The 15217-nt window shown below is 35.3% G+C and overlaps 1 protein-coding gene across 3 annotated transcripts; it reads left to right on the forward strand.

Moving 5' to 3' along the window:
- The first annotated feature begins 6873 nt into the window (after window positions 1–6873).
- Window positions 6874–14069, forward strand: LOC147408319 (uncharacterized). Of its 3 annotated transcripts, none has more exons than XM_086437268.1 (5): window positions 6874–7099; window positions 9204–9313; window positions 10635–11248; window positions 12400–12526; window positions 13605–14069. In XM_086437268.1, exons 1-5 carry the CDS (start codon window positions 7025–7027, stop codon window positions 13645–13647), a joined length of 969 nt encoding a protein of 322 aa, XP_086293394.1. In that variant the 5' UTR covers window positions 6874–7024; the 3' UTR covers window positions 13648–14069. The 3 variants fall into 3 exon arrangements, with proteins under 3 accessions (XP_086293394.1, XP_086293396.1, XP_086293395.1); XM_086437269.1 differs by lacking the exon at window positions 6874–7099 and adding an exon at window positions 7274–7730; XM_086437270.1 differs by lacking the exon at window positions 9204–9313 and having other exon boundaries at window positions 6883–7099.
- The last annotated feature ends 1148 nt before the right edge of the window (window positions 14070–15217 follow it).

The following is a 15217-nucleotide window of genomic DNA, read 5'->3' on the forward strand; positions in this document are numbered from 1 at the left end:
TGCTTGAAGTTCGTAGAATAAGACGGACTTTCCTTGCATATGCTCGTATAGGGCCCTGACTGTAATGCCATTGCTATATCTGATAATGGTTTTTTCTCCTCCAGTATCCCCTCTTAGAGATTCATTTGTATTCATTTGGAATTCCTCTGGGAGTTTATCCTATTTGCACCTCACAAATGTTCTAACCTCAAACTTCGACGAGAGACTCCTTAAAGTCAAACGTTCCTTGAGTGGGCATTATTTTTTACACTGGCTGACAAGCTTTGAAATCTAATATGGACATCTCTAACAATGAAGGACTCTAGTAGCTCTAGAGGGTTGTAGTTATTCTGGAAAGTCTTCTACATCTTTTAGCCCACAAGCAGTATATGAAGGTGTTGAAGGCAATCTTTTTCACGATGGTTATCATAGATTTACCTCTGAAGTTGATACTCGCCCATTTTACTTCTTTTCTCCAGTCTCTGTTCGAGTAACTAATACATGATCTCTTTAAGATTTTTTTGTCAGAGCTTAAAGGAGAACTTGCACCCCAAAAACAAAGGGTCTTCATTCTCTATTGAGTTTCTGCAAAAACAACAGCTTGATGCCTGGATGATGCCTTTCTCCTCAACCTATCTTGGTTGGGTCTTTAACCCATTGCCAAGACATAGTCAAGAGGTAGCACTATGCTGTTTAATGTTGTTTGGGAACCACACCAAACTATGCCACCGAACTTGAGGAGAGGGAGGTTTAATGCTTTTATAGGATAACTTCAAGGTGAACATAACTTTAGGGTCAGGGTCCGTAGAACCTTGTCCTTCTCGGTGTAATCCAATTCTAAGGCATTGATCTGTTGCCACATCCCCCCTAGAGAGGTCGCAAGGTGGTGAGGCAAGTGCCATCGCTGATTCAAGATCAAGCTACCAACCTTAGCTTTTTTGTGCAAGCTGTTATCACAAGGGTTGTGTTGTAGAGTGTTCTCCTATCCAACCATGGGTCCTACAAAACAAATGTATCGTTGTTGTCACCAAGTATGTGCACAATCCAATCTTGGATGACATTGTTCCCCTTTAATCGTGTTTTTCTTTATCCATTCCATCCAAATGCTTTTCTTGTTTAATGCGATATCTCATATCTACCTAGCTAAACCCGCCTTGTTTTAAATCTCCAACTCTACAAATTATTTGCATGATCTTTAACCTTGTTCTTTCATAATAAATCAATGAAAATGATTTAAATGACTAAAAAACTCTTTTTTGTTTTTGCAAAACTAACCATCTTTTACTCGCTAAGATGATGACGATGAAGGGAATTACAATAATGGTAGTGATCATGGTGATGATCATATTCATAATTATGATGAAAATGATCAGCACTGGTGATGTTGTGATCATGAGTATAATGATGGTGGTGATCATGACGATGATGATAATCATAATTATGGTGATTATGATGACAATGACATTAAATGATGATGATGGTGGTGGTGTTCGTGATGATAATGCATGATCACATCATCATCAACGGCATATGGGAGTTTAAGGAAATTCAAAATCAAGGATTTTCTAGTCATCTAAGGAATTCTTCATTAATCTATATGGGCAGAGCTTATCAGTTTTAAATCATAAGAATGTCTGAATATTTAAACTTGGGGAGGGGTATTTCTTAAAAAAATGCAAAAGTTACTTTGAAAGAGATGGTTTTCTGAATACGGATTTTTAAAGTGGAAAAATGATTTAATTTCATGTATTTTTAAATGATCCTTCAAAATGACCTTGACATAACGATTTTATATAAAGTATGGCCTTTATAGTCTGCACTCCTTGTGAGGGGACATTTTAGTAAATATTTTTAAAAAGCAAGTCTCCACCATCATTTTCTCAATAAAAACAGCCCTACAAGGCTACAAATACCTGATGCCATCTGATGCCATTTTATGGTTGACAATTTAAAATTCTAACTTGCTTTACAAAAAAATTGGTAGCAAAATTTGTTTTAGCGAACAAAAGTTTTTGAACTTTTCGTTAATTATGGGTCGTGGACTTCTCCATAACGGTATACTTATCAAAATTAAGGACACGTTTGAATGCGACTGAATGTAAACCTTGAATGTAATTACACGGGGAAATTACTTGAAGGAACCTCGTGGAAGGGCATATTTCTAAATAGTTCCTAAGTTTTCAAAAGTTGCTTGACATGACATTTAGTAAACTTTTTCTTTCTAAATAGTCCCTAGACCCCGTTTCCCACATTTCTCTTGATTGAATGCCCTAATCATTCAAACTCATTGTTTTAATCTAAAATTTGGATTTTTGACATCTCAATCGAGTTTCGGAGACTCCATCCTGTAAGAAACGGATTTAAGAAGAAAAAGAAATCATTTTCAAGGGTTTTTCAAATATTTTAAGGATGTATGTAAAAAAAAAAAAAAAACTGTGATTTTTCTTAGTTTTTTGATGAAAATCAATCAAAAAGGGTTCTTTTGGGTTGAAATCATCTAAAGAAGTTGTTGTCTTGAGTTTTTAGTCGATCTTTCCATGTATTTTAGTTGGAAAAACTCGAAAATTGAAAATGGATTGGGTTTTACTAGTGTCGACTTCACCACTTATTATTTAAGAAGTGGTGAACTCGACAATAATTAAAAAGCGTTGAGTTCAACAGTAAAATAAAAAAAGTGGTGAATTCGATAGTAAATTTTTTGAACTCGATAGTATGAGGGACCATTTAAAAAGAAAAAAAAATTAGTAAATGTCCTATTAAGCAACCAAGCAAAACTTGGGGACTATTTAGAAAGAAACCCTTCCGAAAGGTTCTTTTAAGTATACGATATGAAAATAAAGCTTTAATATAATACAATTGAATACATTTGAATAATTCTACAAGGCATGAAAATGTCTCTCATTAATTACTAATTGGACGATTAGACTTTTAAAATAAAACATTCTCAATTAAGTAAAATAAATAACCAAATACATTGCTTACATATTTACCCGATGGGTACTTGGAAAGTATCCTTTGGATGCCCAATTTTGAATGGATCCTTAAAATGATTACCTAGAACTGAACTGAAAAAAAAATATCGATTGAGTCCCTAACGGTTGATCCAAAATCAAGTGATCAATTCCAAATACATCGAGTAACTACGTACTCATTGATACCCTTAATTAAAACATAGTTGAAACACATTTTTATGATAAGTTTTACTAATAAATTATAGTTTGCCTATGCCTAGCAACATTGGCATCATCTTCTGAGATTAAGGGGTGAAAGATGAAAGACAGTAAAATAAAATTAGATAGGTATTATCAGAAAAACGAGGAGAAGAGGGAAGACAATGACACCGAGTTTAAAAAAAGGGAAAAAGACGAAATACAATATATAAAGTTGAAAGGGAATTTTTAGAAATGGGGAGTAGAAGAGGAAATAAGATAAGGTTGGAGGGGTACTATTAAAATGAGAGAAAATAAAGGGGATTAATGTTTAAAAAGTGGGAGATGGGATCCAAGCCCCTTTTTTGGGAGGAGGGGGGACAACGATACTATTTTATTATATAGATATTCATTCACAAAATTTTATTTTATATACATTGTAAAATGATTATAATCAAATAGTTTTTATATGAAAAATCATTACAGTGGCCTGACTCAATCTGGCTATCGTGGTTTTTGTATAGTTTAGACTTTCCCTTATAATTTACAAACAAATTTGAAAGTGGTGACATAGAATCCCCCACCCCCAAAGTTTATTTGTTGTTGATTAGTACAAGAAAGCATGAGATGGGTTGGATTAACCCATATCTCCAATCGATGGATGTTGTTTTATATCTCGCTTTTATCACATCCATTTTGTAGAAGAACATGAAATAATCAATTGATTCTTTTGATTATTGATCATATGGATCTAACGAGACGTGTACGGAAAAATAATATAAGCAAATCCAAACTAAAGATAGATTATTTATATCTTTAATGAATGAGTGACAGGCTTAAAAAAGTTTTGAAGTAACAAAAATACTATGTTTCTCACATATTTTAACTACTAACCTAAGTTTTTGAACATTTATTGGATTAATTCTAACAATCCATGATAGTGGATGGGAAATGGAGAATGGTATATTCTAATTTTGAAGATTTAACTTTTGATCTATTTCAGTGTTTTGTGACATGAATGGAGAATGACATATTCGTAGTTTTGAATATTTATCCATAAATTTTAATTCAAACATCCATTTTACTATTATTATATGTATTCTTGGCATTTCGTAAAGATTTATCAAATATTAAGCTCCATGCTTGACCTTAAAATATCAACAACTGCATAGCCATGAAGGGGCTAGGGGCAGTTGCCCGATTATTGCAACATCCTTGTATTTTTAAATTGATGAAAACTTTGACTGCCCCCCTCCCCCCTCTTTGATGATTTAAACACACCCTTGTAGGTTTTAGGGAAAGGTAGAGATGCCCAATGTTTTCAAAACTAATGATATGCAACTTTTACCTTGTTACCTTGTTGCCGCCTCCCCCCCCCTCTAATTTGTTGGATGTTTCAGAAATTCTTTATCAAAATAGTGAATAGTTGAGATAATCCTTTGTTTGTAAGCTGATGACATACCTCCTTTGAACTCAGTACTCTCTTCTAGACTAACATTTTTTTTCTCCCCCAATTTTAACTTCTAACTAAAACAACCTCGAGTTTTCTTCCTCAAACATTACATTTTCAAGCTCTTCAACATTTATAGTAAATTAATTTTAAATTTACTTGACCTCATCTTAAATCCATCATTTTGAACATTGTCTTAATCCCTTATGTCTATTAAAAAATTTCAGGGTCTACTTAAAAAATCCTATCTTGTTTTTAAGAGTTAAATGTTAAATTTGATTAAAGTTAAGATTGAAGACTAAGGGAAAAGCGTTTACCCAAGAGGTAGAAGATGACAAGTTTTAAGAAGATAACTAAAAAACTTTTTTATTTGAAGTTAAAGATAATGAGGTCATTTTGCATTGATCTATTAGAGAACACGAAAGTCAAGGGCATGACTTTGATGAATATTTAAGATACCTTATTTTTCTAAATGATGATGTTATCCCCTTAACTTGGTCTTCGAGTACTTCAACATTACCATTAACTAAAGTTTGATCCCCTCAAGAAAATTTCGATTCCACCCTCGAATATCTACAAGTGTTGAACTTACTGCTCAATGCATATATGATAATAGTGAAATAGACACTCGGATTAAAAGTTGCACTTTGAATACAATTGTCATTTTCAAGTGTTTCATGAAGACCTAGCTGGTGGCAAGATCGATGCTTGAAAAACCAGTAAGTTTTGAGCTCGACGCTTAAAGCATCGATCTTGAACTTAAAAAACAAAAAAAAAAAAACATTGAGTTATTGAACACTTGAACTCATCATTGGATAAACCTCCACAAAATACTCCAAATGCATGTATAGGTTGGAATGGGATCACGTGACAATCCTTTTTGACAACCATTCGTTCTATATGGGTTAGAAGTTTCAGGATGATCGTGAGGATGATTTCTATATTAAAGAGATCATCATCACAAAAAAATCAGTACTTTTAGTGGGGCTAAAAGTTTTGAATGAGTTAAATTTTTTGTGAGGATGATCTCCTCGTCGTAGAGAACATCTTCACACAAAACCAGCCCATTTAGGAACTTCTAACCCATATAAGATAATGTTTGTCAATCAGATTGTCAAATAAGGGTTCACTTGATATTGACCTTATATCTATACAATAAAACACAACAATGGACCCAATTCCTTTGTCTTAAGATTTATAACCCCAAAATAACGTTTCTCGAGGATAATTGGTCCTACTTCTTTGTCTGTTATTTTCTTCCCTTTCATGAGAATATCCCTAACTCATTGTCTTTTCTCTTTTACCCATTTTTCCAGAAACACCATCCCACAAAAATTATGTGTTGATTATGTTGAGAGCCCAATCTTAATCGACAAGTAACCTTTAATCCAAAGAATTTGGGTATTTTATGAAAACCTATCTAATGATAAAAGATCTCAATGTTTTAAAAATTAGTTGTGTCGAGATTGATGATTGAATTACGTCTAAATCGTCAAAATTAAGAGTATGTCATTTGTCATCACAAATTGTCAAAACAGATCAAAAGTAGTGTCTAAACATTTCGAACTATACTGTAATGTTGTTATTTGTTCACCATTCTTTGACAATCATCATCAAAATAACTTAGAAAAAAAGAGGTGATAAAGAAGTTTTTTTTATTTTTATTTATCTTTATTTATTATGGTGACATGTCAGTTAGAAAGAAAAAAAAAAATTGTCCTATCATCTACCTAAATGTTAGTGGTATTTAGAAAGAGTTCGGATCATATGTGTTGAGGTGTAGGAGGAGGGTTTCAATCCTCCACTTTAGGTGCATACGACCATGATTCATTTAGAAATGAGTGGTGATAAATGGACTTAAAGAAAGAAACTCAAAATTCGCTCATATGATGTGGCATGTGCATAGAATCATAAATTTTTCATCGGGATACACAAGAAAAATATCTATGGTTTGCGTGATTTTGAGTGTATGTTTTAAGTCTTATCATTATTCTTTGGAAATATCAAATGAATCACGCTGGAGTAACATTGAAATTGACATCGTTTCTCACATTGGTGGGCAGAAAATCATAGATGATTTAACTCGCATCTCGAGGAAATGATGTCAATTTCAAGTATTACTTCGGCATTTTTCATATAAAATGTAAGTCCTTTCATTGGGCCCAATAAGTAAAGGGTCTTGTTTAAGACACGTTGAAGTGCAATAACTACCTTTGGAAATTGGATTTTATACTGAAAATGCCCTTTCTAAAAAAAAGGTGTATTTATTGCACTTCAACATCTGCCTTTAGGGCACACGTAACAAAAACCCATAAGTAAATTATTCGTTCCCATTATTGTGAAGTGAGAAGGGGTTAGCTTCACACTAGTGTTGAGTTGGGATTGATTTAGGTTAAATCTGCGTTCACGGAAAGCGGGAAAATTTTCGAAAACTCCATTACAGACTATGGAGAAAGAAAATGAACTCTGGGACGATTCTGCTCTCATCAACGCATTTGATAACGCCATCACCAAATACAAGGTCTCTCTCTCCCTGAATCGCTCGTCACAAATAGTAAATTATCGTGAAATCGATGGTTCGGATATATATTTTTTGACAATTTGTTGCGGAAACAATAAGATATTTATTTTTTTGGGGGGTATTTTGTTGGGTTGGGACTATTTATTTATTTTTGTTTAAATGTAGCCAGAATTTATTGGGTTCATATTCTATTTCTATCACAGGATAAAAAAAGAACCAAAAGCCCTAAATCATTGATTCCCTCGAAGTGGTCTGAGAAGTTATTTAGTTCGAAGTTCTGTTAGTGAGTCAATGGAGGTAAGGGTTGTGGGGGTAAGAATTGGAGTATAAATGTTTATTAGTAGGATGTTTGTTCGATCGAGGGTGAGAATTATTAGGAGCGTTGGCCTTGTTAGTTGAGTCTTTGAATGAAATGAACCCCAGAAGACTCGAGTCACAACAGAAAGTCCTCGATGAGCTAGTGAAACAATTGAGTATCCTGGCTTCCAGCAATGATGCTCTCGACCATAATGAACAAAGAGAAAGAAGAGGTTCATCATTGCTTTTAGTTATGATGCTCTCACTCATAGTCAACAACAAGAGATGAGAGTAATCCACAGGTCACTTAGTGTAACGCCCAACCCTTGACCAGGTAACAATGTTGTCCACTTTGAGTTTCCCCTCATGATTTTAAAATGCGTTGTTACAAGGTAAGGGAGTTAGACTACTTATAGCCCAGATCTCGAATGTTTCCTGCTTGATGTGACACTAACTTCACCCCCTCCTGTTATTCCACCCCACAACAACGAGCCCAACCACACATGTGTCCGATCGACCACAGGTCCAGACGTAGCGTATTGGTGAGGGTGTTACACTTAGTCGATCAACAATTTGATAATCCCCACACTGGCATCGTGGAAATTCAAACTTGAGCAATTCAGTTTGATTTTCATAAGTTTGACGGGAACAATCCCTTCGGTTGGCTTTACAGGGCCCAACAATTGTTCACTTTTCATCAGTCACCCCCCTAACATCGATTGATGATTGAATCCTTTCACATGGAAGCTTTTCTCTGCTATGAATACAATTGGTTGGAGAACTCAAGAAATTTGATCAGTTGGGATTATTTTGCAGAGGCAATTGAAGAAAATTACCAAACATGATTGAGACACTTTCGAATCATATCAAAGGGTTAAAAAAAATCTTTCATGGTTAATTGCTTCCTACATGGTCTCAAGGACGACATTTGTCTTAGTGTAAAAATGTTCAAACCTTTCACCTTGTTTGTGGGCTTTGGGTTTGCTCAAATCCAATAAGAGAAAGTTATCTTCATATGGAGACCCACTCGAATTGATGGGAGTCAAATCACTACTCTTCTTGGACCAGGACTAAGAACATCGAATAAGTCCACTTGCACGAAGGTGCCACTTAGCTAAGTGGTAAAGGCTTGGGGAGAGTCGATCCCATGACCTAGGTTCAAATCCTGTTGAGCCCATCCTCACCTCCTTCAATGATAAACCCTCATTAAAGTTGAATCCTAGGTGACACTTGAAATGTCGCTACATGCAATCGTAGTTACTGTTCGACTCCTTAGGCCATGCAACTGCTAGGTGACCTGATTCTTCGTGAGAACAAACTCAAGAGAACTATCAAAACTGACATATGAGGTGTTTTGCTACAACTTTTGGCATGGTTGGAGTTTAGCCTCAACTCGAAATAGATCACAAATATAGAGGTTGTCGACTGATTTTCATGATATGTTCGATGAACAACATGAGTTGCCTCCACCTCAGTCCCAAGACCATCAAATTCCTCTTGTTGAAGGAACTTGACCCATCTATGAGGCCGTACCGTTACTCACACAATCAAAAGGGTCAAACAGAAAAACTCGTGTGAGAAATGCTCCAAGTTGAAATTATACGGACAAGTAAAATCCCCTTTTCATTACCAGTTTTGTTGGTACGAAAGTTTGATGGGGTTGGACGTATGTGTGAAGATCGCATGCATATAAGTTCAATTCATAGCCAACTGTTTGAATCATCTCTTTGATTTATGTATATTTGTTTGTTTCATCTCCCACTAACTTTGACTGTTAGATTTATGAGTGTATAACTTTATGTTTCAGATAATGCATAGGAAAGAATATTGTGACAATTCAACTAAGGGTGAAAAATCCATAAGCAACAACATTGAAAACGCGCCTACACTTAGTGATGAAAACCCTGAGACCACAAGGTGAGTAAGTAACTTGGCATGGTCCGATCCTTGTCTAATCTAAGTGCCTCGTTTTTCTTTTTCATTATTATAGATGTCTATGATGTTGAATCAGACAAGATTTTTCAATCACTACCGAGCTGAAAATATGGGCATTTTAATTAAATGTCATTTTGAAAAATTTCCATTTCAGTAACTAGGTTACAAGTTCAAGAAACATTGATTCCTGATAAATTTTGGATAAATGCATATAAATCAAAATATTTGTAGACTAAATATGATGATTAGGAGACCATCTGTTTAACAAGATTTTACAAGAAATTATGAATGACTAATATGGGAACAAGAATTCATTAAAGTGTTTTCAATGGTTGAAAGTCAAGCATCAATAAATTGAATCTAATTGTGTGGGTCAATATATGGATACCAGCAGCACTCAACAGCTTCAAAGCTTTGAAAAGGCAGTTATTTCTGAGGCATGATTTTAAAAGTTGGATTTTGGGAATCACTGGCCCAAATCGGATTGGCCGAACACTGGAGTTCATTCTGGAGTTGCCGCCAACTCTCAATACTCCAACACAAACCCTGTTAACTCCACCTTCTAAGAAGACGCTTAAATGCCTATTTATAGAGTAGTTGAGGTTCTATACATCGAATTGATGATATAGTCAAAGTTAACTAGCATTAGCTGCATACGTGACATCTAAAACAATGGAAAACATAGACTAAAATATAAACCTCTTTATACAGTCTTTGCATTCTAATTAATCAGTCAGCTGGCTATCAAGTACCTATTTGTCTATTTCCAAAGTCAACTATCTATGTTTTCATATTATGATATTATGAGCTAACTCTTGTTCATCTTGTTCTTTACAAGGACACACGGAGGCTGTTGGTTGCAGTAAAGTTGTATTTGACATCAAATTAACAACGTAGTCAAAATTAACTAGCATTAGCTCAATACATGACAACCAAAATAATGGAAAGAATAATGCTGAAGTGACCTCAGTCTGAACTTCATATCGCACTTCTTGACGTGAAAGTGTATGAGAACCATAGATGATTTTCATCGAGATACGAGTCAAAAAGCATCTATGGTTCCTATCCACTTTCATGTCAAGAAGTGCGATATGAGGTTCCAGCTTGAGGTCACTCCAGCACGACTCTAAAGGAAAATATAGACTAAAAATTCTAGCAACTTTTATACAGTATTTTGCGTTCTAATTAACCAATCAGCTGGCCATATAGTAAATATTCATCTATTTCCCACATCAATTCTCTTCATCATGAAATTATTCTAATCTAAGCTTAACTCTTGTGGGTATCTTGTTCTTTGACAAAGCCACACAGACGCCGTTGATCAAAATAATGTGGACGCAGGAGAAGCTAATGATGTTCCACCTTCTCAAGAAGCTCATGTAGGCTTTTGTACATCAGAACCCTACACACATACCTTAAATGGTCCCCACATGCAAGAAGCCCTCAAGGGCTATACTAATTCACAAGAGGTAGTAGACTACACCCAATTACTTAACCAGTATAATGAGCTTGAGGAGCAGAGGCAAAAGGTTCTACACCAACTTCATCAAGCGGGTTTTTGGAATTATGAGTGTTCTGGTGAAGGATCGAGTCCTTATGTACAGTGGGGTACTTGTTCTACTCAAGAGCATCAAAATCCTGAACACCAAGTCTCCCATCCAACGGTAGTCTCTTCATGTTGCCCATATGTTTGCCCTTGCTTTGTGACTCCAACTCCTTCGATGCCGGCTTGTGTGTTTGGTGGAGCTTCTGTATGTAAAGAGAATACCGATTCTACTGCTAATGCATTTACAGTGGGTCCTAGAAAGTTATCTTGTTGTGAAAATGACAGTGTTGTCAAAACAGCAATGGAGGCTGCAGAAAGAGCAATATCGTCCATGGGAACGAAAACTTCTAGTAATTCTAATGTGCATGAAGGTTCGTAATGATTTCTTTAACAAATAACACTTTTCTTGATTGAGCCCTGCCTGTTTTTTTTTTTATCACCAAAAATAATCATATTATATCAATTTATAAAAGGCAATGTGGATGAAATCATATGTTACCTTAGTTTAGTGTAGTGAGGTTTACCCAATGATCTTGAAATGCTTAAATTAATGTTCATAAGCTTAGAACTTGGTAGAGTTGTCTAAGTTTTATGGGCTTGAATTGACTTTGTTAGCACAAACAAAAATCTCTTTGTCACTGCCAACAAGTGATTGTGGTTGAGACTTGTCGCATACGAGACTCTTATTGTACTGGGTGATTACTGGTACAACTAGGACGAATCATCAAAAAACACGTGTTTGAAGTTTTAGAACAAAAAGACTGGTAGTAAAGGTGAGATGAAAAACCTGATCATTGCTGAGGTAAACCTTGTTAAGAGCTCTTGCTAGGGGTTTAGAGGAGAACCTAAAAGCCCTTCATACTTTATGAATAAAAATCCTTGAGGCAAGCCTCATTCAGTAACTTAATAACCTTGTAAGGCTTTTGTAACAAATATTTATTTGATAATTAAACCCCAAAAGCTAACTTCATTACTGACCATAAATGACCAACAAAGCTAAAGGAAAACCAAAAAGTACCATTACCATTATAACTTGAAAATAAATGCAATCTCTTGACAAAGAGTTTTAAGGGGAGATAAGGGCCGGGATTTATGTCTTTACTTCTTGGACATAAAACTAATAGGCTCAATCACGTAAGTTAATCCCCCCGCTCCCCCCCCAAAAAAAAAAAAAAATCCACCTCACCTGCCTATATTCATTTTAGTTTGGAATAGGCCTGTAATTGGGCTATTTTTACAATTTGATGCAGATGTGGTTGAATCACATTGAATGAGGTATTTGATTAAGAAGAACAAATGTTTGCATCCCATGGTTACTCTGTTAATGGTTAATAATTGATAATTTTATTGTTCCTGACTTAATATATGTGGCTCTTTTATAGTTATCTTAAAGATGGAATTGTAGCTAATGGTAATGTCATTGAATATTATTTTGGTATATAGTGATGTACTTTTAAAATTCTCTCTGGCTGATATAAATTCTTTCCTAAATGTATCACCATCTCTTTTCCATGGAAAACAGAGGTAGAAAAGGGGAAAAAAGAATGCTTAGGTTTATCAGAAGGCGAAATGACACGAAGTATTAATTCTGAGACGGATCTTACTGTGGTTTTGAATGCTTGGTATTCAGCAGGCTTCTATACGGGCAAGTAAGAATTTTCTCTCTCTTTCTCTGAATAAAATCCTGTTCATTGGATTTCTACAAATTATAGTCAATACATGTAATTCACCTGCTTGATCTCTTTTCGTCTGTTTTGGGGGGGATTTTCTTTTTTGAGCACATTTGAGGGGGAAGGGGGGGGGGGGGGGGGTTCACATGTGATGCTCAAGTGTGGGTTCTGCTTAAGGTACTTCTATAAATAAATTCTCAAGTAATTGAAAAAAATGCTAAACAGCTGTTGATAGAAGAAAAATTGTAGAAATGCTGGATGGTTTAGTTTAAACGACTATAATAGTTTTCTCAACTATGGTGGTAGTAATAATAAATCAAGTTATTCAAGATAGTATAAGAATTTTAAATAAAAATTAAGGTTTAATGAGAATTAAGGTCATTTTGTGGGCCTCTCATCCCTAAGGCTTGCTTGCTTGGTATGGAGTGCCCCGTGGTTCCTTCAGTGCCAGCCGCAGAGAGGACTACTATCAACCAGGGCGCTATTGGTCACCAAATAGTCTCCCTCGACTGCTCGGGCTTTGCATTTGAAGTTCGTTTTCCTAATTGTCATCTCATCTACTCCATCATTATAGGAGGGTCAATAGTGTCCGGATGGTAAATATCATCCAATTGAGATTAATTTACTATTCAGGAGGTGGTCCTAATTTCTAACTGGACTCATTGAATCAGATGTTCTGGATCATAAATGCTATGATGGATTCCTATGAAGAAACCTTACCACCAGTCTATGGGCATCGAAACTATTCCAATTTTTCTCCTTACCACCTCCCCTCCCCCCTTGTTTCTAGTACCATTCCAATGATAAATGGTTTTTACAGTGCCCATTGACTTGAACGGATTCAATTGTTTGGTGCTTAAACAAAAAAATTAAAAATTAAAAATTGTATCAAGCAGTGTTGCACGGCTTTGAATGCGGAAGTCAGAAATCAGATTCTGGTAATGTGTCCACTCAGATACTTCACTCAATTTAGAGAAGTCGCAGTAACGCTGTTAAAAAGGTTCCCTAATCTGGCAATGGTGACAGCTCTGTACTTATTGTATCTTTCATCATGCAGGTATCTTTCGGAGCAATCCATTTCTAAGGGGCGACATGGGTAAGCGATCTCCATCAATTTCAAATTGATACACATGGTGAGACTTATGAGCTTGGTGAATTGATAGAAGTGGAAAAAAAATCTGATTACCTTGATCACACAGAGTTCCGAGAAACTGAAACCGTGGGCATTGTAAACAGCACAATGGGTATTGAACTTTTTGGTCTGTATACCATTTTTTAGTTTTACGAACTGCTGGAACACTGAAGTTCCTCTCTTGAAACTGGCTTTTACACTTTAGTAGAATTTAAAATAGGGTTCTTCTCTTATCAGCTGAGGTTGGTTTTTTTGTTGTTGTTGCAACAATCGTTATAGAATGTAGAATCTTTGTGATAAACTGTTTGGTTGCTTACATAAACATGATAAGAACAATATCAACTGCATGATCGAGTTTCTGAATGCAAGTGATACCAATCATTTAACTGACCCCACATCTTCATGTAAGTTTTGGACATTTTCCCTATCTATGCCAGGATTTAAAATTTGGAAATCATGTTCTCTTCGTTTTAGATTTTCCATGTTCTGTTTTTTTTTCACATTGACATAACTTGCACGGGGGCAGCTTTTCCTCAATTCTTTGTTTTTAATTTACTTATCTTGTTGATGTACGCATATAACATGTCTTCTTGAATTGGAGATGGGTTTGCTCCCTCACCGTGTGTTCAAAATTGTGTGGTCTCTTGACTTTCTCTATTGCACTTTGAGGAATTTCGTGGGGTCGGAGCTTGCAACCTTAGGGACTTGTATATTTTATAGGAACCCAATAATTAATTTATGTGGTTTGAGAGCAGCTTTGGGCATAGTGTTGCTCCTAGCCTTTGGTCATTTTCACTGTGTGCCATATATATAATAACGAGTTCTTGAGAGGACGTCATAGTTAATCCTTACGTACTTTCCATTGTAATGGGATTCCATTGTAATGTCTAATTAGGATTCATGTCATGAATTGGTGTAATTTTATATCGGACAATTTGACACAACCATCCTTTATGTTTGGGACCAGGAAAGTAAATTGATGACTGCACCAATGGTGTCTGATCTTCCGCTATTTGAGATTTCTATGCACACCGATGGCAAAGGCTGAAAACAATGGGGTCCAATTTCCTACTATTTTAGATTCTAAACACGCATGGGAAGGCAATAGGTTGAAAACGTAGCTTAGAATTGATGAAATACAGGAGTTTGACATCCCAATGATTCAAATATCGACCAATGGGCATGGATGTGACTTGGGGTTTCACTTATTTTTGAACTGGGATGATCATATCAGATGTGTTCTCAGATTTTTTAAAATATTGCCTAGAATTTGTACATAATGAATGGCCATCTAATATACCAATTTCCAACATTTAAAATAAAAACATATTCCACATTCAATAATTTGATCATTTTTCAAACCGAAACTTTATTATCTTTCATGATATTACTATATTTAAAATTAATTTTGTAATTTTACAAAGTCATTGTCATTGTGATCGTCATAAAAGCATAATCTTAAAAAAAAAACAATCAGCTAGACGAAACTTCTTACCCATTCAATTATGTCTAAATCTGTCTTTTGTTAATTCAAACGT

This window comes from Akebia trifoliata, chromosome 3 (assembly GCF_017979445.1).
Source record: "Akebia trifoliata isolate Shusen 1 chromosome 3, ASM1797944v1, whole genome shotgun sequence".
Lineage (NCBI taxonomy): Eukaryota > Viridiplantae > Streptophyta > Magnoliopsida > Ranunculales > Lardizabalaceae > Akebia > Akebia trifoliata.

Bases quoted from the DNA above. Each gene is read 5' to 3' on its own strand.
- LOC147408319 (XM_086437268.1), top strand. From the start codon at position 7,025: ATGGAGAAAGAAAATGAACTCTGGGACGATTCTGCTCTCATCAACGCA. The intron at 9,314-10,634 runs GTGAGTAAGTAA...TCTTTGACAAAG, and splicing joins GAAAACCCTGAGACCACAAG to CCACACAGACGCCGTTGATC. The intron at 12,527-13,604 runs GTAAGAATTTTC...TTCATCATGCAG, and splicing joins GCAGGCTTCTATACGGGCAA to GTATCTTTCGGAGCAATCCA.